Source organism: Carcharhinus amblyrhynchos, chromosome 7, assembly GCF_965287045.1.
Source record: "Carcharhinus amblyrhynchos chromosome 7, sCarAmb.v2.hapA, whole genome shotgun sequence".
Taxonomy (NCBI): domain Eukaryota; kingdom Metazoa; phylum Chordata; class Chondrichthyes; order Carcharhiniformes; family Carcharhinidae; genus Carcharhinus; species Carcharhinus amblyrhynchos.
This window is the reverse complement of record NC_137330.1, coordinates 107,625,533-107,648,374: the sequence shown is the minus strand read 5'-3', so window position 1 is coordinate 107,648,374 and position 22,842 is coordinate 107,625,533. Positions and strand designations below refer to the sequence as shown.

At 44.7% G+C, this 22,842-nt stretch overlaps 1 protein-coding gene across 1 annotated transcript in view; it reads left to right on the top strand.

Annotated features, from left to right (window-relative positions):
• Positions 1-16,250, top strand: part of slc8a1b (solute carrier family 8 member 1b) — a 256,002-nt gene extending 239,752 nt beyond the window's left edge. The window contains exon 7 of the mRNA XM_080192927.1: positions 16,083-16,250. Within this exon, the coding sequence (XP_080049053.1) occupies positions 16,083-16,145 (63 nt within the window). The 3' untranslated portion in view covers positions 16,146-16,250. The remainder of the gene's footprint in view (positions 1-16,082) is intronic.
• Positions 16,251-22,842: the final 6,592 nt, after the last annotated feature.

Here is a 22,842-nt window from a genome sequence, read left to right as displayed (position 1 = left end):
CTGTTATTGGTGCAGCCTCGATGCATCAAATGGCCTCCTTCTGCACTGTAGATTCTATCATATTCAATCTGCCTTGGCCCTGGGAAATAGGAACAAAGGTTGGTGAAGTCAGCAGGACTGAGGGAACCTCATTCTCCCTTGCAGTTTCCTAACTACAATGTTGGTTCCTCTGCTCCCTCTCCTTCGCTAAGGTAAGATCAGCACACTCTTGTGACAAATCCAGTACTTTGATAACTGCACTTTTATTGCTATCCTTAAATGCTTTTGAAGTGTGCAAATAAACTGATGTTTGGAACAGTAGGGGAGGAAATTAATCTCCCTTTTTCCATTTCTTCCCCCTGAAAATTAGTTTTGCCATCAAAAATACAGATTTTCCCATGGAATCATCAAAGAATTGCAGCATAGAAGGTGGTAGTATGGCCTATTATGTCATGCCAGCTCACTGCAGGATCCACTCACAAAGTCCCACACGCCTGTCTTTTCCCCAGAAATCTGTAAATCTTTTCTCTTCAGATAATTAACTAATTCTCTTTTGAAAGCTTTGATTGAATCTCCCCCACCCCGACACACTTTCGAACATAGTTTCACATCGTAACCGCTCACTGAGTAAAAACCCCTTATAGTTTTATTTATTTATTAGTGTCACAAGTCGGCTTACATTAACGCTGCAATGAAGTTACTGTGAAAATCCCTGAGTCGCCGCACTCCGGTGCCTGTTCAGGTACACTGAGGAAGAAATTAGCATGGCCAGTGCATCCTAACCGGCACGTTTTGGACTGTGGGAGGAACCCGGAGCATTCGAAGGAAACCCACCCAGACACGGGGAGAATGTGCAGACTCCACACAGGCAATGACCTAAGCCGGGTATCGAACCTGGCTCCCTGGCGCTGTGAGGCAGCAAGGCTAATAACAGTGTCACTGTGCCACCCATGAGGTCATTTGCTTTCATGGTTCCGTATTCTCTACTTTATCATAGAATCCCAACAGTGCAGAAGGAGGCCATTTGGCCCATTGGGTCTGCTCTGACCATCCAACAGAGTCTGCTATCCTCATGACCCCATGTATTTACCCTGCTAAATCCATCTAACCCACACATTCTGGGATACAAAAGGGCAGTTTACAGTGGCTAACCCAGCTAATCTACACATCTTTGAACACAAAGGAACAACTTAACACAGCCAATTCACCTAATCCTCACATCTTTGGACTGTGGGAGGAAACCAGAGCACCCGAAGGAAACCCACACAGACATGGACAGAATGTGCAAACTCCACACAGACAGTGACCCGAGGCCAGAATTGAACCTGGGTCCCTGGCACTGCAAGACAGCTGTGCTAACCAGTGTGGCAGCCGAGGCTGGTTGGCTGGGGAGCAGATAGACCTTTGGCAGCAGACTTCAGTCAGAGTTCAGGAAGCGGGGGCTGAGGTAGAAATCCAAAAGACTGGGGTTGAGGATGGTAGATTGAAGGCCAGAGGGTCAGGCAGGTATGGGGATCTGATGAATCCACTCAATAGTATGAGAATCTGCAGACTCCACACCAACAGTCACCCAAGGTTGGAATTGAACCCAGGACCCTGGTGCTGCGAGGTAGCAGTGCTAACCACTGTGCCACTGTACAATTATAGGACCCTGTTTCTGTTCATAGGATATAATGTACATTCTTTCAGCCTATGCCTGTTGACTGTCTTGAGTGGATGAATGGTTGACCTTCTGAGTTTGACAGCACCTGAGGGAAATTAGACGGATTTGTGTTTAAACCTATAAGCTGCTGATAGCTGAGAATTATCTTCACAATTCAGTTGTGGACCATTTGTTTTTTTTTGCTCCATCTGCTGTGAAGAGTGTGTTTCGTTTCCCTTATCAAAAACTTTCCCCGAAAGCCCATTTCAACTTCCAGCCCTCTGAGACTATTCATTCACAGTTCAGTCAAAATGTGCTGAATTATAAAGCAGTTAATTATCTCTGCAGATAAATTGAGTAATTTGCATTCAAATTTATGTTACAAAAGCTGTTCACATAAAGTAGTTTTTCTTTTGCTTGCTATTGTGCTTCGATTTTGTGATTGTTTAATGCCTTACATTTACATATTCAACGTACTTGCCTTAAGCTAGTGATAAAATCTCGTCCCCGGTACCAGGTGTCTCCACATGCCTACCTCCATAACCCCCTCTATCCCTACATCCTTCCAATACCCTCGGTGGAACAGTGTTAGCATTGCTGCCTCACAATTATTCAGCCTTCATCTTTCACATCCCTCCTTATCCATGCCCCCGCCTTCCACTTTTCATGGCTTTTTATTGTCCCTATAATATCTTATTGCTAACTCATGCCCTGACTCACCACCCTTTGCCCTTACCACCTCCCCCCCATGCCAACCCATCTAGTATCCTTTGACAGTTTTTTTGGCATCTTTGGAAGCTCTTTGACAGCACAACAACTCTTTGACGGATTTGACAGTTCCTTGACAGCTTGACAGTTCTTTAACAGTTCCTTCAAAACTTAGACAATTCCAATGAGCTTATCACTTTTCTTTATGCAAACTCTTATTTACTTTTAAGGGGTGCCTTACCTATCTCAAAAGGTGTCCCAGGACCATATCAAAAGGGGTACCTCACATCTCCAAAGGATACCCTGGCTATCCAAACAAATCAACCCTTAAGAACTCGTTTTTCCTGATTTAATCTGCGTACTTCATGATTCACACTCCTGGCCTTCCAAATTCCCACTATATGAAGACAACTGACGATTTAAAGGGCCACCTGGGTCCTTGAATTGTGCATGCATGAACATTGAGTCGACACCAGTGCGCCCTCGTGAACATAGGAAATGCCATATCCAGGAGTGGGACTTAGAATTCCCGGCCACATCCAGGATTTTCACCATGAAATGAAAATCTGGTCCTCAGTGTCAGCCCCTGTTTGCAAACATTTCTGTGAAGCGCCTTGCGACATTAAAGTGACCATCTGCATGGACGTGGATTGCATTAATGGCCTCACGTTCAATTTTACCACATTTCATGCCCGAAATGGTGAAATAGGGTCCTAAGAGGCAAATTTAGCACGGCCAATCCACCTAACCTGCGCATCTTTGGATACTAGAGCATATCTACAATGGGTGAGTTTTTCTAAATTCTGTTATTAATCTAGTCCCAGCCTAGAATCCAAAGTAGAAGGATACATCTCAGAACAAGAGACCCTGTCCAGAACCTGAAACAAGGTATTAGGTGTCACTGAACCTGCAGAAAACATTCAGTGTCCTTGCCTGAAGAAGTTCTTTCTGACATCGCCTTTGAATGACCTAGGTCTAGTTTTAAGTTATGCCCCCTATTGATGCCCCACCAAAGGCAGTGATCAGCTTTGTTTTCAGAGCCCACAGCCTTTTCTGTGGCTTCAGCTGTTTCTGGAAATGACATGGAGTGAATCAAATCGGCTGTAGACTGGCATCTGTGATGCTGGGGACCTCAGGATGAGGCTGAAGTAGATCATCCATTCAGCACATTTGGCTGAAGATCATTGTAAATGCTTCAGTCTTCTCCTTTGCACTAATGTGCTGGGCTCCTCCAACATTGAGGATGGGGATATTTGTGGAATCTCCTCTTCCAGTGAGTTATTTAATTGTCCACCACCACTCACTGCTGGATGTGGTGGGACTGCAGAGTTGGATCCGATCCGTTGGTTTTGGGGATCGCTTAGCTGTGTCCATCACTTGCTGCTTACACTGTTTAGCATGCAAGTTGTCCTGTGTTGTAGCTTCACTAAGCTGCACCATCCACTCAGCATTTCTGGCTGAAGATGGTCGCAAAGGTATCAGTCTTATCCTTTGTACTGATTGGCTGGAATTCTCCATCATTGAGGAATTTCAGCTAGCTGGTCCCAGCTCCACTTGGGAACACAAAAGTGAACCCAAAAATGCAAGCACTGTCACTACAGCTTGCAACGCAAACACAGCCATTCTGTTCATATTTCATTATCAAATTGACCTTAAAATGATTTTCTTTTTAGTCCATTCGTGGACATGGGCATCGCTGGCTGGCCAGCATTTATTGCCCATCCCTAGTTGGAGGGCAGTTGAGAGTCAACCACATTGCTGCAGCTCTGAAGTTATATGCAAGCCAGACCAGGTAAGGACGGCAGATTTCCTTCCCTGAGGGACATCAGTGAACCAGATGGGTTTGTCCGATAATCGACAATGTTTTCATTGTAGACTGGCGTCTGTGATGCTGGGGACCTCAGGATGAGGCTGAAGTAGATCATCCATTCAGCACAATGTACATTCTTAATTGCAGATTTTTTTTATTGCATTCAAATTCCACCATTTGCCGTGCGGTATTCGAATGTGGGTCCCAGAACATTAGCTGAGTTTTCTGGATTAATAGCATTTGCCTCCCTGCCAATGTGTAAAATAGATACAGAAGATTAAATAGATAATATTGGATATCTGCAAGATTCTGTCCCTGGACATAGAGAAACATGAGACAGCCAAAGCACATGCTTACATCCGTTTCTGAAGCTAGTTTTTCCACGAAGAGGTCACTAGTCTATCATAAGACCATAAGACAGGAGCAGAATTAAACCACTCAGCTCATCCAGTACTCAATCATGGCTGCTATTTTTCTCATCCCCATTCTCCCACTTTTTGACTATAATTCTTGATCCCCTTATTAATCAAGAACCTATCTATCTCTGTCTTAAAGACACTTAATAACATAGAACATAGAACACTACAGCACAAACAGGCCCTTCGGCCCACAAGTTGCGCCGATCACATCAACACCTACCAACCTACAGACCTATCTATAACCCTCAATCTCATTAAACCCCATATACTCATCCAGAAGTCTTTTAAAAGACCCCAGCGAGTTCGCCTCCACCACCACTGACGGCAGCCGATTCCATTCACTCACCACCCTCTGAGTGAAAAACTTACCCCTAACATCACTTCTGAACTTCCCTCCTTGCACCTTAAATCTGTGTCCTCTCGTAGCAACCATTTCAACCCGGGGAAATAGCCTCTGAGAGTCCACCCTATCTATTCCTCTCAACATTTTGTAAACTTCTATCAGGTCGCCTCTCAACCTTCGTCTCTCCAGGGAAAAGAGTCCCAGCTCCCTCAACCTAACTTCATAAGGCATGCCTCCCAGTCCAGGCAACATCCTTGTAAATCTCCTCTGTACCCTCTCAATAGCTTCTACATCTTTCCTATAGTAAGGCGACCAGAACTGCGCACAATACTCTAAATGAGGCCTGACAAGGGTCTTATAAAGTTGCAGCATTACCTCCCGACTCCTAAACTCAAACCCTCGATTAATGAAGGCCAGTACACCATACGCCTTCTTGACCACCTCCTCCACCTGCGAGGCCGATTTAAGAGTCCCGTGGACCCGGACCCCTAGATCCTTCTGCTCTTCAACACTACTCAGACTTCTGCCCTTGATAGTGTACTCGTTCATCCCGTTGGTTCTGCCAAAATGGACGACTACACATTTATCCGCGTTGAAGTCCATCTGCCACTTCTCCGCCCAGTCCTGCATCCTATCTATGTCCTGCTGCAACTTTTGCCATCCTTCCAGACCATCCACAACACCACCGACCTTAGTGTCATCAGCGAACTTACTTACCCATCCCTCCACTTCCTCATCCAGGTCATTTATGAAAATGACAAACAACAAGGGTCCCAGAACAGATCCTTGAGGCACTCCGCTGGTGACTGACCTCCATTCAGAAAAAGCCCCATCCACAACCACTCTCTGCCTTCTGCAGGCAAGCCAATTCTGGATCCACAAGGCCAAAGGCCCTTGGATCCCATGCCCTCTCACCTTCTCAAGAAGTCTTGCATGGGGGACCTTATCAAACGTCTTGCTGAAGTCCATGTACACTACGTCCACGGCACTTCCTTCGTCAATGTGTTCAGTCACATTATCGAAGAACTCAACTAGGCTTGTAAGGCACGACCTGCCCTTGACAAATCCATGCTGACTATTCCTGATCATGTCAAACCTCTCCAAATGTTCGTAAATCTTGTCCCTCAGAAGCCTCTCCATCAGCTTACCAACTACTGAGGTCAGACTCACCGGTCGGTAATTTCCCGGGCTATCTCTGTTCCCTTTCTTGAAAATAGGAACTACATCCGCAATCCTCCAATCCTTCGGAACCTCTCCCGTCTCCATTGACGACGCAAAGATCATCGCCAGGGGCTCTGCAATCTCTTCCCTCGCCTCCCACAGTATCCTGGGGTACATCCCATCTGGTCCAGGTGACTTATCTACCTTGATAGAATTCAAAGTTCCAACACATCCTCTTCCTTAATATTCACGTACTCAATCTTTTCCATTTGCTGCAAATCCATAACAAAATCTCCCAGATCAGCTTCCACTGTGAATACTGAGGCGAAGTACTCGTTAAGCACCTCTGCCATTTCTTCTGGTTCCACACAAACCTTTCCCCCCTCACCTTTTATAGGTCCTATCCCTTCTCTTCTTATCCTTTTACCTTTCACATATTTATAGAAGGCCTTGGGATTCTCCTTAATCTTACCTGCCAAGGTCTTCTCATGACCCCTTCTGGCTCTCCTAATTTCCCTTTTAAGTTCCTTCCTACAGTCCAGTTCCTTCCTACACTCCAACCTTGACCTCATTAGAGTCTGTAGCTTGAAGGTTTACCAGATTCCTGGGATAAAGGGCCAAAAGTGCTTGATCAGAAGACTCTCCCACTCTTACTGCCTGCCAAAGGTGGAATGACATAATGATTGGATGGGTGGTGAGCAGTGACGCAGAGTGTCTTGGGCTACAAGAAGATATAGGCGGAATGGTCAAATGGGCAGATAAGTGACAGATGGAATTTAACCCTAAAAAGTGTGAGGTGATATACTTTGGAAGGAGTAATTTGACAAGAAAGCATTCAATGAATAGTAGGATATTAGGAAGTTCTGTGGAACAAAGGGTCCGTGGTGTGTTTGTCCACAGATCTCTGAAAGCAAAAGGGCTGTTAATAGGGTGGTGAAAGGAGCATATGGGACACATGCCTTTATCAATTGAGGCATAGATTACAAAAGCAGGGAAGTCATTATTGGAGTTGTATAGAACTTTGATGAGGTCACAGCTGGAGTACTGTGTGCAGTTCTGGTCGCCACATTATCAGAAGGATGTGATCACACTAGAGGGGGTGCAGAGGAGATTCACCAGGATGCTGCCTGGGATGGAACATTTAAGTTATGAAGAGGTTGGATAGGCTTGGGTTATTTTTGTTGGAGCAGAGAAAACTGAGCGGTGTGACCTGATCGATGTATACAAGATAATGAGAGACATGGGGATGTGAGGGAAAAAGTTTTTACCCAGAGGGTGGTGACGGTCTGGAATGACTGCCTGGGAGGGTGGTGGAGCTGGGTTGGCTCACATCCTTTAAAAAGTATCTGGATGAGCACTTGGCACATTGTAACATTCAGGGCAGTGGGGTCAAGTGCTGGCAGATGGGATTAGGTGGGAGTTGAGGTGTTTCCAATGTGTCGGTGCGGACCCAGTGGGCCAAAGAGCCACTTCTGCGTTGTATTGTTCTATGGTCATAGAAGGATTTACAGGTTGATAATCAACCCAGTTGGCCCTATTATGGACATATCTTCCATGGCTGTCAAGCCCTGGAGTGGGACTTGAACCTGGATCATTTGACTTAGAGACAGGGACACGAATCACTTTGCTACAGCTCTGAGAGATGACAAATGCGCAGATTTCTTTGAATTATTCAGGTAACGTTGAAAACAGTGAGAAAGGTTTCTAGCTGTCTCTGAATCATAGATTTTATCACTGTGTAATCACTCTGGACTATTCTTTCTGTAAGATATATTTGGGCCTCTGCTTTGGTGTTGGGTACTTTCTTGCTGACATTAATGGATGTTGCAGTCTGGTCTTACTATAGCACCCATATTGAGGAATTCATTACTGTGAGTAATCACTACAGGTTACTTCAGTGAAACTCAATAGCTTATTACCAGAAAATAATATTCCCTGTGCTTGCTATATGGTAATAATGACTATGAGATTATAAATTATTGAATAATAATTATAATAATGAAACTATGGTTTGTGACAAAATGTAGAAACAATACCATAGTGGGGGAGGACTGTGGTACACCCTTTGCGGGATATATCTAACAGAAACATTGAAAATAGGAGCAGGAGTAGCCATTCAGCCCTTCGAACCTGCTCAATCATTCGTAGGATCCCTACAGTGCAGAAAGAAGCCATCCATCGAGTCTGCACTGACGACAATCCCGCCCAGACTCCATCCTCATTACCCCACATATTTACCCTGCTAATCCCTCTAACGTACATATCCTGGGAAACTAAGGGGCAATTTAGCATGGCCAGTGCACCTAACCTGCATACCTTTGGAATGTGGGAGGAAACCGGAGCAATTGGAGGAAACCCATGCAGACACAGGGAGAACATGCAGACTCTAGACAGTCACCCAAGCCAGGAATCGAACCCAAGTCTTTGGGAGCTGTGAGGCAGCAGTACTAGCCACTGTGCCACCAGGCTCCCTGGCATGGTGATCATGGCTGATTATTCAACCACTTTCCCCCCATGTCATTTGATTCACTTTGGCCCAAGAGCTGTATCTAACTCCTTCTTGAAAACTTGCAAGGTATTAGCTTCAACTGCTTTCTGTGGTAGTGAATTCAACAGGCTTACTACTGTCTGGGTGAAGAAATTTCTCCTCAGTCCTAAAAGGTTTACCCCTTACCCTTAGACTATGACCCATGGTTCTGGACACCCCCACCATCAGGAATATCCTATCTAGTCTTGTTGGAATTTTATAGGGCATTAGCTATGAGGAGAGGCTGGAGAAATTGGTTTGTTCTCACTGGAACAACGGAGGTTGAAGGAAGACCTGATAGAGGTCTACAAGATTATGAGAGGCGTGGAAGAGTGGATAGTCAGAAGCTTTTTCCCAGGTTGGACGTGTCAAATACTAGGAGCCATAGGTTTAAGGTGCGAGGGGCAAAGTTTAAAGGACATGTACAAAGGCAGATTTTGTACACAGAGAAGATTGGGTGCCTGGAACTGGTTGCTGGGTGAGGTAGTGGAAGCGGATACGGTAGTGACTTTTAAGGGGCATCTTGACAAGTATATGAATAGGATGGGAATAGAGAGATATGGTCCCCAGAAGGATAGGGGATTTTAATTAAGTCGGGCATCATGGTCGGTGCAGGCTTGGAGGGCTGAAGGGCCTGTTCCTGTGCTGTAAGTTTCTTTGTTTTTTGTTTCTATGAGATCCTCCATCATTCTCCTGAACTCCAACAAATACAATCCTAATTGACTCAATCTCTCCTCATATGACAGTCCTGCCATTCCCGGAATCAGCCCAGGGAGTGATAACCTTTGCCATGCTCTAGAGCAAGAACATCCTTCTTCCAATAAGGGGACCAAAACTGCACACAGTGGGCCCTATTTTATCATTTTGATTCTAAGCGCTGGGCAGACTTGAAACTGGGAGTGTTTCAGATCCTACTTTTAGACCTGTTCTCAGGTGCCCTTGTAAGTACTCTGCCTGCAAAAATATCCGCAATTCCAAATCGAGCTGCAGAAGTCTGTGGGTGGGGCTTAACGTGCCAGAATTCCTGCATTTCCAATCAGTGCCTCCAGTTGCGATGCACAGAAAAAAAGATAGAATGCGGTTCCCCTGCTACATCGCTCCTGGGTCGGATAATGCCTCCTTCTGGCTCCCACAGACATTGCCCCACCCCCACAACATTACTGACCCCTTTAATCCCCCACACCGCCGCCACCCAGACCGATCGTAGGCCCCTCTCCCCCTTCCCCTCCACTGATCTCAGGCAGAGTCACAGCAGATCAGCCCCCTTCCCCTCCATTGATCTCAGGCAGAGTCACAGCAGATCACCCCCCTTCCCTTCCACCTATGTTGAGGCCGTTGATAGAGGTGCCCCTTTCCACCTGAGGCCTAAGCAGCTCACTTCCCAGGATTATTCCTGCTCCTGGACTCCTTTCGCCAGCCTGAAAATTGAGGCTGGGTAGGAAACAGCCCTTACGTGGTCATTCATTGGCCACTTCACAGCCCCGATATGGATAAGGGCAGATGGATAGATGTGTCTGGGCCTCACCCGTCCCACTGTAAAAATTGGGGAGAGGTTGGGGGAGGCATGAGGCCAGTGGGAGGGCATCAGAGGGATTTTATGCCCCCCCCCCCCCCCCCCCCCCCCCCCCACCATCTGCAAATCCACCAATAGGGGAATGTAAAATTTCATAGAAATTATAGAATTCCTACAGTGTAGAAAGAGGCCGTACAGCCCATCTGATCTGCACCAATAACAATCCCACCCAATCCCTATCCCTGTAACTCCACATATTTAACCCACTAATCCCTCTAACATACACATCCCGGGTCACTAAGGGACAATTTAGCATGGTTAATCAACCTGACCTGGACATTTCTTTGGACTGAGAGAGGAAACTGGAGCACCCAGAGGGAGAACGTGCAACTCCACAGAGACAGTAACCCAAGCCGGGAATCTTACTCTGACCCCCGGTGCTGTGAGGCAGCAATGCTAATCACTGTGCTACTGTGCTGCTCTTTATTCAGCCCATAATCTTTGATAAAGCAGCACAATCAGGCATTGAACCAGAGTGTAATCATTTCTTGCCTCCTCCCTGTTAAAGCGTGCTCCTTGATGTATTTAAGAGGAGTAACCTGGTGCAGTTTTATTAAAACAGCTGAAAATGTTTGATCAGCAAAAATAAAAGAAGTTAAATTGGAGTATGTCAGCAGCATGAAATGAGCTCGTAACAAATTGGCAACCAATCATTCATCATGTCTAATCTTTTCTCTTCTGAAGTTTGTAGAACTTTATTTCTTTTGAGCATAAGAACTAACAAGTTTAAAAGGACGTTCATCTGCTGCTTTGACAGATGCAACAATAATCTTCTGAATCATTTTTATGAGCTCCCTAACATTCAAAAGTGTTCCTTGTTTGAGGCTTTGCTATATCACTACATTAGGAGCAGCACAGTGGCACAGTGGTTATCAGTGTTGCCTCATAGCGCCAGGGACCCGGGGTTCAATTCCTGGCTTACGTCACTGTGTAGAATCTGCATGTTCTCTCTGTATCTGCATAGGTTTCCTCCAACAGTCCAAAAAGCATGCTGGTTAGGTGCATTGGCCATGCTAAATTCTCCCTCATTGTACCTGAACAGGTGCCAGAGTGTGGCAACTAGAGGACTTTCACAGTAAGTTCATTGCAGTGTTAATGTAAGCCTACTTGTGACTAATAAATACACATTATGTTACTTTAAGAGGACTCCAGGGTGATTTGTCCCATCCTCAGACAAAGGTTATTAAGGTCAGTTGTGCACTTAACATCTTCCCAAACATAGTCAGATATCTTGGTCCCCTTTCATTTCTTACACTTATCCTGTGAAATGCTATAGTAAGTGAGCCTGCTATTGAAGTAATTCATTTTCTGGAGGACAGTTGGTAGAGATTTATTTACCCAGCAGATTTGAATTGATGTCAGTTGCTTCAGGTAAACTTCATTTATCTTGGATGCCACTAGATTTATTTTTACCTTTAGCATATAATGAACTACATCCATATGGAGTTTCTCTGAAGTATAATGTCAGCACTATTTAAAAACACCATCAATACATCTAAGTCACCCTGTAAATAAACATTCATTTTTAACCAGTGCCTCCCTTGGTAATACGGAATGTAGAACTTAGTCAATACGCCACAAAATCGTTGTGTAATATGTACATATTGGGCCAAATCTTGGGCAGCATGGTGGCACAGTGGTTAGCACTGCTGTCTCACAATGTCAGGGACCCAGGTTCGATTCCTGGCTTGGGTCACTGTTTGTACGGAGTCTGTTTGTTCTCCCTGTGTCTGTGTGGGTTTCTCCCCGGCTGCTCCGGTTTCCTCCCAGCCCTCCTCACCACTCACCCAGTGTGTATAGTGTACGGGGGGAGGGCACGGTGGCACAGTGGTTGGCACTTCTGCCTCACAGCGCCAGGTTGGATTCCCGGCTTGGGTGACTGTCTGTGTGGAATTTGCACATTCTTCCCGTGTCTGTGTTGGTTTCCTCCGGGTGCTCCGGTTTCCTCCCACAGTCCAAAAGACGTGCTAGCTTGGATGCATTGACCCGAACAGGCACCTGAGTGTGGCGACTCGGGGAATTTCACAGTAACTTCATTGCAGTGTTAATGTAAGTCTTCCTTGTGACTAACATAAGAACATAAGAAATAGGAGCAGGAGTAGGCCATCTAGCCCTTCGAGCCTGCTCCGCCATTCAATAAGATCATGGCTGATCTGTCGTGGCTCAGTTCCACATTCCCGCCCTCTCCCCATAATCCTTAATCCCCTCTCTTATCAAAAACCCATCAACCCGCGTCTTAAAAATATTTAGCGAGGCAGCCTCCACCACTTCAATGGGCAGAGAATTCCAGAGATTCACCACCCTTTGAGTGAAGAAGTTCCTCCTCAACTCCATTCTAAACCGCCCCCCCTTTATCTTGAGGCTGTGTCCCCTAGTCCTATTATCCTTTCTGAGCGGGAAGAGTCTCTCCACCTCTATCCTATCCATCCCATTCATCATCTTATACGTCGCAATGAGATCTCCCCTCATTCTTCTAAACTCTAACGAGTACAAGCCTAGTTTATTCAGCCTCTCCTCATAGCTCAACCCCATCAACTCCGGCATCAGCCTAGTAAACCTCCTCTGCACTCCCTCCAAGGCCAAAATATCCTTGCGTAAGTACGGCGCCCAAAACTGCACACAGTACTCCAGCTGCGGCCTCACCAATGCCCTATACAGCCGCAGCAAGACCTCCCTACTTTTATATTCAATCCCCCTCGCTATGAAGGCCAGCATCCCATTCGCCTTCTTTACTTTTTCCTTGTAATGGAAAATATTTTACATCCTTTGGGGAGAAATAAATCTCTTACCAGAAGCCTCCATATCATTGAAACGGCAAAAGGAGTGCATCCTGCCAAGCAAATAATCTTCAAAATACTTGTATTCCTATCAGCTTGTGTCAGCTAACCAGAAACCAGATAGAAGGGATAATTTGTTATTGCAAATTTTCCACTTCCATTTTGAAAGCTATTATGGATTAAGATTCTGGTTGGTCCATCTGCATTTTAAAAAAAGTCAAACCTCCCCCTTCATTATGTTGATTATGATTTAAAATTCCTGCCTTTTGTTTAGCAATTTATCCATCAGTCCAAAGATGTGTGGGTTAGGTGGATTGACCATGCTATATTGCCCCTTATTGTCAGGGGAACTAGCTGGGCAAATGCACAGGATTATGGGGATGGGGCGTGGGTGGGATCGTGATCGGCGCAGTCTTGATGGACCGAATGGTCACCTTCTGCACTGCAAGTATTCTATGGCTGAGAAAACCCAGTGGAATATCTGAAGTACCTCGAAGATCTTGTACTGCCCATTAAAACAACTTCTCATTTGATAGAGATAAAACATTACATCTTTGTTGAAAGCATTGAATGTGAGAATGCATTGCTGTCCATTTAATAAACACTTTTACCAACTTCTATATACACAATCTTTGACTCTTAGAAAAGGCAGTTTTTTTAATGTATTGATTATTTGTCAAGACCATCACATGTTAATGATGAATGCTTGCATGGTGATCGAAAGGAATTCTAAATCATTTGTGGGAACGTGTTAGTTTCTAAGGTACATATTGTAGGCAGATGCGCATTTCAAAGATAATGATTTCTGGGTTTTTTTTCACATTGGCTGGGTTTTAAACTGGAACCCTCTGCAGACAATTCTGCTTTTATTTAACAAAACAGCCCAGGCAGGCTGAGTTGCTGCAAGAAACAATTTTACATTGCACAAATTTGGAATGAAGATGGACAGTTAACTAGCTGGAGAGTGTGACAGACCCCCATCTCCTGACTATTCGCACCATAGAATTATAGAACCCTTGTAGTGCAGAAGGAGGCCTTCTGCCCATCGAGTCTGCACTGACTACAATTCCATCCAGGCCCTGTCCCCAGAATCCCATGCATTTTATGTTAGCTAGTCCCCTTGACACTAAGGGGCAATTTGGCATGGTCAATCCACCTAACCCCACACATCTTTGGACTATGGAAGGAAACCCATGCAGACAAGGGGTGCAGGTGCAAACTCCACACAGACAGTGACCCAAGCCAGGAATCGAATCCAGGTCCCTGGAGTTGTGAGACTGCAGTGCTAACCACTGTGCTGTCCTGAGACTTGACAAATTCTATGATTTTATGAAATGTTCCTGAGATGAAACATCAAAATTCAGTTACCTGTTTTCAAGCAATAACTGCAGCAAACCCAAACTAAATAAGCCGTTTGGAATATACAATCTGAAAAGTATTTTGGGGAAACCCCTATCAAGCAGGAGAGAGGAAGAAGTGTGAAGGACAATGCTGCACTGAAACAGACTGTTGGAGCATTGTGTCCTTTCTCCCTGGATGTGCTGTGCTCTGTTTGTTAAGTGACCATCCCAGGAAGAAAACCACTTTGAACCCAGATTTTTTAAAGCGTGGAAATCTGCTCCATCTGACTGCATCCAGGAGAACAGCTAAGCTAAATAGTCACAATGTTGAATTATTACTTTGAGGCCAATGAAGGAAACATGTATTCCTCTTTTTTTGTGATCTGTAAAACCCTCATAATCCAGTCCTACTACTTGGCCAACTATATTTGAGTGTGCGCGGGCCCAGACAAATGTGTATGACCTTGAGAATGACGTCTTTTTATTTTTCTTAGCTCAGGAATAGTTTATAATTGTTAACAATGCTGCCTCACAGCGCCAGGAACCTAAATTCGATTCCAGCCTAGGGTCACCGTCTATGTGGAGTTTGCATGTTCTCCTCGTGTTTTCGTGTGTTTTCTCCAGGTGTTCCGGTTTCCTCCAATAGTCCAAAGATGTGCTGGTTAGGTGGAGTGGCCATGCTAGATTTCCCCTTAGTGTCCCAAGATGTGTAGGTTAGGGGGAATTAGCGGTGAAATAAGTGTAATGTGGGGTTACAGGAACTGGGTGATACGCTCTGTCAGAGAGTCAATGCAGATGCGATGGGCCTCCTTCTGCATGGTCGGGATTCTATGACTAAACTCACTTCATTCTTCGTTTAACATAGAGAAACCTGTCTGAGTTTTTTTTAAATTAATTTGTGGGACGTGGGTGTTGTTGGTTGGCCAGCATTTATTGCTTTTCCCAGTTGCCCTTGAACTTAGTGATTGGCTGGGCCATTTCAAAGGGCCGTTGAGAGTCAACCATGGTGCTGTGGCTCTGGAGTCACACATAGACCAGGCCAGGTAAGGAAGACAGATTTCTTTCCCTGAAGGACAGTAGTCAACAGGATGTTTTTTTCCGACAATCGACAATGGGCATTGGTAAATTCTCAATTCCAAATTTTTTTTATTGAATTCAAATTCTACCATTTGCTGCCGTGGCAGGATTTGAACCCAGGTCCCCAGAACATCAGCTGAGTTCCCGGATTAATTGTCTCGTGATAATACCACTAGGCCATGGCCTCCCCATGTCCAAGTAATTCTCTACTACCTTGGTATGTAATTTAGTGAGATACTTCCAGAAATGGCAGAGCAAAATCTCTCGAGTCAGAAAAAAACCTGTTGCAGTCAAACAATTATTTCACCCCCCCATAACCTGGTCATAACAATATTTATTATGTTTTAGGATGTTCTGTTTAATGCATACACTTGTACTGTACTTGAAATGAGTGTGTGGCACAAAATAATGTGTAGATGCCAGCATTGGACTAGAGTAGGCACAGTAAGAAGTCTCACAACACCAGGTTAAAGTCCAACAGGTTTATTTGGATTGATGAACTTTTGGAGCACTACTCCTTCATCAGTTGTTGCACAAAAGACAAAGAATAATCAATATCTTTGCTTTGTACTTTTTCAAAAACCCTTAAACATTCTTGCAAGATGCTGTGTGTCTGTTGATGTATGGATGCTAATTATTTTCATACAGTGCTCCAACATAAATTACCTCAGCGGAAACATCAAATAATTTATTTTAATTTTTAAAAATGTTTATGTTTTGTTTCAGGAGAAGATGATGACGACGATGAATGTGCTGAGGAGAAACTGCCTTCCTGCTTTGATTACGTGATGCACTTTCTGACTGTCTTCTGGAAAGTTCTTTTTGCTATTGTGCCGCCTACGGAGTACTGGAATGGCTGGGCCTGCTTTGTAGTGTCCATTCTGATGATTGGCATACTAACTGCTGTTATTGGTGACTTGGCTTCCCATTTTGGCTGCACCATTGGGCTGAAGGACTCTGTTACTGCAGTCGTGTTTGTTGCACTGGGAACTTCCGTTCCAGGTAAAAAAAAAACCTTCATTGTTCTTGGTTATTTTTAGTACTTTGAATACTTTTGGATGTCAGTTAACTTTTACAAGCAAATATTTATGCTAAACTTTCAACTGGGGAGGTTTTCATTTGCAATTCTTCATATTTCTGGCAATTATGGGTACTGGAGTTCAATCTAATTCTCTGAATTTGGCTTCTGAATTATCAGTATCTGCTCAACATTTAAAGTTTATTTCGTTATTGTCACAAGTAGGCTTGCATTTACACTGCAATGAAATTACTGTGGAAGTCCCCTAGTCATCTCACTCGGGCACCTATTCGGGTACACTGAGGGAGAATTTAGCATGGTCAATCCAGCTATCCAGTACACATTTCAGAGGGAGGAAACTGGAGCACGCGGAGGAAACCCACGCAGACATGGGGAGAACATGCAGACTGCACAGATCCAAGCCGGGAATTTAATCCAAGTCCCTGACACTGGGCTAATCGCTGTGCTTCCATGCCACCCTTGTGTTTAGCTATAGGTATATAGGTAAAGAATGCTAATCATGAAGCTGAAGTGTTGATCCAGAATTTTCTGTTTCCTTTTTCACATTTCCAGCACCTGCTTGCAGTATTTTTGCCTTTGTATTATTCAATTGTAAGCAGAAACAGCATCAATAAAATTGCTGGGAGGTAAATGCCTTAAACAAAATTTAAAATAAATGCTGGAAATCCGAAATAAAATTAGAAATTAATTGTAGTAAGTAATAGATGGGATTTGTCCATCTAATCCCACATCCAAAATTCATGAGCGGCATAGTGGCTAGATTTGATTCCCGGCTTGGGTCACTGTCTGTGTGGAGTCTGCACATTCTCCCCATGTCTGCGTGGGTTTCCTCTGGGTGCTCTGGTTTCCTCCCACAGTCCGAAAGACATGCTGGCTAGGTGTGTTGGCCATGCTAAATTCTCCCTCAGTGTACCCAAACAGGTGCCAGAGTGTGGCGACTAGGGGATTTTCACAGTAACTTCATTGCAATGTTAACGTAAGCCTTCTTGTGACACTATTAAATAAGATTGGAGCATATTTCCATGGCGGGGGGGGTGATGAAACTTCTGTACATTTTATAAAAATGTCTTTACATTAATCAGTACATTGTCCACGTGAAGTGTCAGTTAAATCAATGTTGCTCATTCTATAGTTAAGTCTACTTGTATGATAATCTGTATATAACTCATGCAGCTGAAATCCATGATCTCAGTCATAGAAAGGTGGAGAATTCTCTTACCTGTTCTGCTGTCTCACTCCTTCTGTTGGTTCTCTCTTCTCTTCTATCTTTCTTTTTTTTATTTTGTTCTACCTTTCTTCTTTAGCATATTTCTGTTGTCTGCCCTTCTTGGTGAGAGTTGCTGATCGTTTAATTTGGAAAGTGATGTTTCTGGTGGTGCTAATAGTGAACTGAGCATCAGGCATATTTGAATCGCAGATTACCGGCCTGTCATTCACAGCTTTTTGGGGCAGTGAGTTCTAGCTTTTCATTGCTCTCAGTGTAAAAGAAAAGTTTCATTATTTCAATCGTAGCTCTAATCTAAAGATTATTTTCTTCTGTTCCCGATTCCCTATCCAAGAAGGGGAAGATGCAGCACAACCCAGCGCTCTGACATCATTTAAGTTGCAGATCATTTACAACCATATTTCCTGATGGTGAATGTAGGACACTGGTTAGGGAGAGATCTGGCTGAAGCAGGAGGTGGTTTTGATGAGTCTTGAGATCTCCCCATTGTGACATGTAAGCCCTTAATGGAATTCCTACCTGGTTATTAAAAAGACCATTTTTAGCTGAATAGTGGGGCTGCACAGTGGCACAGTAGTTAGCACTACAGCCTCACAGTGCCAGGGACCCAGGTTCAATTCTGGCCTCGGGTCACTGTCTATGGAATTTGCACATTCTCTCCATGTCTGCATGGGTTTCCTCTGGGTGTTCCAGTTTCCTCCCACAGTCTACTAATGTGCGGGTTAGGTGGATTGGCCATGCTAAATTAATCCTAGTGTCAGGGGGATTAGCAAAGTAAGGGCAGGGGTTACGGGAATAGAACCTGGGTGCGATTGTGGTTGGTGCAGACTCAATTGGCCAAATGGCCACTGTAGGATTCTATGTATTTTATGAATAATTTTGAATATGTTTGCCTGTTCTGCAATAGACCTTGTAACTGCTGGCACTCTGTGAAGCATTTTGGCATTATTGAGGAAATTTATCTGTTAAATTCAAAGATTCCATGGGAATGGCAAAACTAATGGTGGAAATATGCCGCGAGCCAGCATGAACAGGACAGATTGAATGGCCTGTCGGGACATATCCATTCTCTGATTCCACTCAGCAGGTCAGGAAGTATCTGTGGAAGGAGATTCTGCCTAACCTGCTGAATATTCCCAGTTTTTCCTATTTTATTTCAGATTTCCAGCCTCTGCAGTATTTTGCTTTTTATAATATTGGAAAGGATTTTGCATTTTTTTTCTTTCAAAAGTGCTTCAGGCCAGTAATTTCTTTATGTTTACCAATTACTTCAATTGGTAAAACTCCATTATGTTCCCAGACATCACAAAGCAGTTTTATGCCTCATGTTTGGAAGCGCTTTGCACCTTGTGGGCTTAATATACTTTTTATTGTCAAGCTCCCCTTTGCATTCCAAATGTAATTTTTTTCTGCCATGGCTTTTATCAGTTTCAGTTGACTCGCTGCTTTGTCGTACCTTCCTTGGGGAAACAATTATCACGGTTTCTGGTGTATTTAACTCTATGCTCTAATGTATCTCAGAGGTCACTGTCTAAATCGGGACCTGAACTCCATGGCCAGTATTTTACGATTGTAAAATCCCGCCCGAGGCCAATGGAGAATTCCATGCAGTGTGCCACACCCATCCCGATTCTGGATGGGCGAGGCAATAAAATTAGGGTACATGTCTTGCCGTTCCGTTCAACTCCTACCTTCTCAGTAAAAGCAATACTGCTGTGCAGCTGCAGTCGAGAATTGTATTTATGAGTTAATCTTCTTTGTGATTTAATTTTTGAAGTAAGAATTTGTGAAATCATAAGAAATAGGAGCAGGAGTAGGCCATTCAGGCCTTCAGGCCTGCTCTGCTTTTCAGTAAAATCACAGCAGATGATATTCTGGCTTCAACTCCACTTTCCTCTTGCCCCCTCCCCCACCCCCAATAACCCTTGACTCCCTAAACTCTCTCTAATCCAGCCTTGAATAAATTAACAACCCAGCCTCCACTTCTCACTGGCAGGAGAGGATTTGTGCTGTGCGTTTTCTAACTCACACCACATTCTGTTCACCCATCACCCCCATATTCGCTAACCTACCTTGGCTTCTGGTTAATTGATTTTAAAATACTCATTCTCTTGTTTTTAAATCCCTCACCCCTTCCCATCTCTGTAATCTCCTCTAGCTACAAGACTGTCCAAAATACCAGCACTCCTCCAACCCTGGCCTCTTGGGTCAATTCATCATGAGTAGCCGTGTCTTCAGTTGCGTCAGCCATTATCTCTGAAATTCCCTCTTCTAAATTTTCTCACCTCTCCACTTCCTAAAAACTATTTCTTTGAACAAGCATTTGGCCGTCTGCCCCAGTATCACCTTGTGTGGCTTGCTATGAGATTTTGCTTAATAACATAAATCATTGGATTCCCTACAGTACAGAAGGAGGCCATTCAACCCATCAAGTCTCAATCCCACCCAGGATCTATTTCTGTGACCTCACACATTTAACCTGCTAATCCCCGACACTAGGATCATTTATCATGGCCAATCAAATCAACCTAACCCACATATCTTTGGACTGTGGAAGGAAACCGGAGCACCTGGAGGAAACACACACAAAGGGAGAACGTGCAAACTCCACACAGTCACCCAAGCCAGAAATTGAACCCAGGTCCGTGGCGCTGTGAGGTAGCAGTGCTAACCACTGTGCTTCCATGCCACCCATTATTGTAATGTTGGAAAATCAGTCTATCTCATGGATGAGAGATCATGGGCAGAATTTTCCTGCCTCACCCACCTCAGGAATCGTAGTGGGCATGACTGGACAATGCTAAGGTCTGTTGACTTTGGGTGAAATTTTCCGCTTTTGGGGCAAGCGCGGCTGGAAAATCTGCCCCCATGTGTCCGTTTCCCAGTGGGATGAAAATATCCAGCAATTAAGTTCAAGGTAGGAATGGCTCCATGCAGGAGACTCGCCTGCTCAAAGCAGGATCCCAGTCAGGCCCATTAACAAATTAATTGACACCGATTATGCCCAAGCTCAGGGGTTAAATGGAAGTCACATGAATTTCCCTGTGCCTCCCAGAGGCTGTCCAGGAGACACTGTTAGAGCAGCTTAATCAAATGTGGGCTCAGTGTCTGCCACTCTGTGCCCATGAAGTGGTGATGCCGGCATTGGACTGGGGTAAGCAAGTAAGAAGTCTTACAACACCAGATTAAAGTCCAGCAGGTTTATTTGGTAGCACGAGCTTTCGGAGTCTCACTCCTTCATCAGGTGTCCAACCAAGGGACTCAACATTGGAAGAAGGGGAATTGGGAGGGCCGGGGATTGCAGAGGTGGGGGGGGGGCACTACTGAAAGCAGTCCCTGACTCTCTCGTGACCCTCACTGTGTGACCCCCATCCCACCCTCACTCACCTGAGTCCAAGGAAGCAGCAGCAACCACTAGTGTAGTCTATGGCACTGTTGGTAACAACCACCACTCGCAGTGGGACTTTCCACAATGAAGAGCTGTCGGCTTCTGATTGGCATCATAAAGCTTGGTGAATCATAGTGCAAAAGGAGGCCATTCAGCTCACCATGTCTGCATTGACCACAATCCCAGGCCCTTTCCCCATAACCACATGGATTTACCCTAGCTAGTCCTCCTGACACTAAGGAGCAATTTAGCATGGCCAGTTCACCTAACCCACACATTTTTGGACTGTGGGAGAAAACTGGACAAAAGCCACGCAGACACGAGGAGAACATGCAGACGCCACACGAGCAGTGACCCAAGCTGGGAATTGAACCTGGGTCTCTGACACTGTGAGGCAGCAGTGCTAACCACTATGTCACTGTACCCAGATGCTGGTCCTGGAGCTAAATTTGGTCCGGCCTCCTCCACAGAGGCGAAGCTGGTTCTCAAAGCACAAAGTGAGAGCCACACTGGGAACATTAGACAGAGCCCATTGCCTTGCTTTCCTCAGTATGTGCTTTATATTACCAGTCTATCATGGAATTTTCAGAAACTTATATGGGAGTTAGGTAAATGTTGGATTCCTTTCAAGGGAAGAAAATGCTTGAAAAATACAGTGAAACAAAAACTAATTGCTGTCAATTCTGAATGATTAATTGATGAGCTATAGAGGCTTTCATAGAGCATGTTTTATTCAATACATCGATCAAATGATGTCTCCTGCAAAAAGCATGATATTAAAAGAGTGCAATACATGGTCTTCATAGCTGAGGCACATATTGTATATTGGTCTTATCTAACATGAAGAAAGATGGTTGTGGTTGCTGGAGGTCAGTCACTTCAGTCCCAGGACATCTCTTGCAGGAGCTCCTCAGGATAGAGTTCTGGGAGCAACCATCTTCAGTGGCACAGTGATTAGCACTGCTGTCTTACAGCGCCAAGGATCTTGGTTCGATTCCCAGCTTAGGTTACTGTCTGTGTGGAGTCTGCACGTTCCCTTCGTGTTTGCGTGGGTTTCCTCTGGTTTCCTCCCACAGTCCAAAGATGTGCAGATTGGGTGGATTGGCCATGTTAAATTGGCCCTTAGCATCAGGGGGACTAGTAGGGTAAATACATGGGGCTACAGGGATAGAAGCTGGGTAGGATTGTTGTTGGTGCAGACTCAATGGGCCTCCTTCAGTACTGTAGGATTCTAAGCTTCCCTCCATCATAAGGTTAGAAGTGGGAATGTTCGCTAACAATTTTAGAACATTCTGCACCATTCACAACTCCTTAGATGCTATTGCAGTCACCGCCCATATGCCACAGGAACTGGACAAAATTCAGTCTTCTGCTGATAAGTGGTATATGTAGCTCATGTGCCAGGCAACGACCATCTCCAACAAGAGAGAATCTAACCATTCCCCTTGACAGTCAATGACATTACCAAAGTTGAATACTTGAATCCTGGGGATTACCATTGGCCATGAACTGAACTGTGCTAGCCATATAAATACTGTGACTATAAGAGCAGGTGAGAAGCTGGGAATTCTGCAGTGAGAAAATCACCTCCTAACTCTAACTCTTGAGAAGCTGTCTACTATCTTCAAGGTACAGATCAGGAGTGCGATGGAATACTCTCCACTTGCCTGGATGGGTGCAGCTCCAACAACGCTCAAGAAGTTCAACACCATACAGGACAAAGTGTCCCAATTGATCGGCACCACATCCACAAACAGTCAGTCCCTCCACCACCAATGCACAGTGGCAGTAGTGTGTACCTAATGCACTGCCACATGTCAACAAGGCTCCTTCG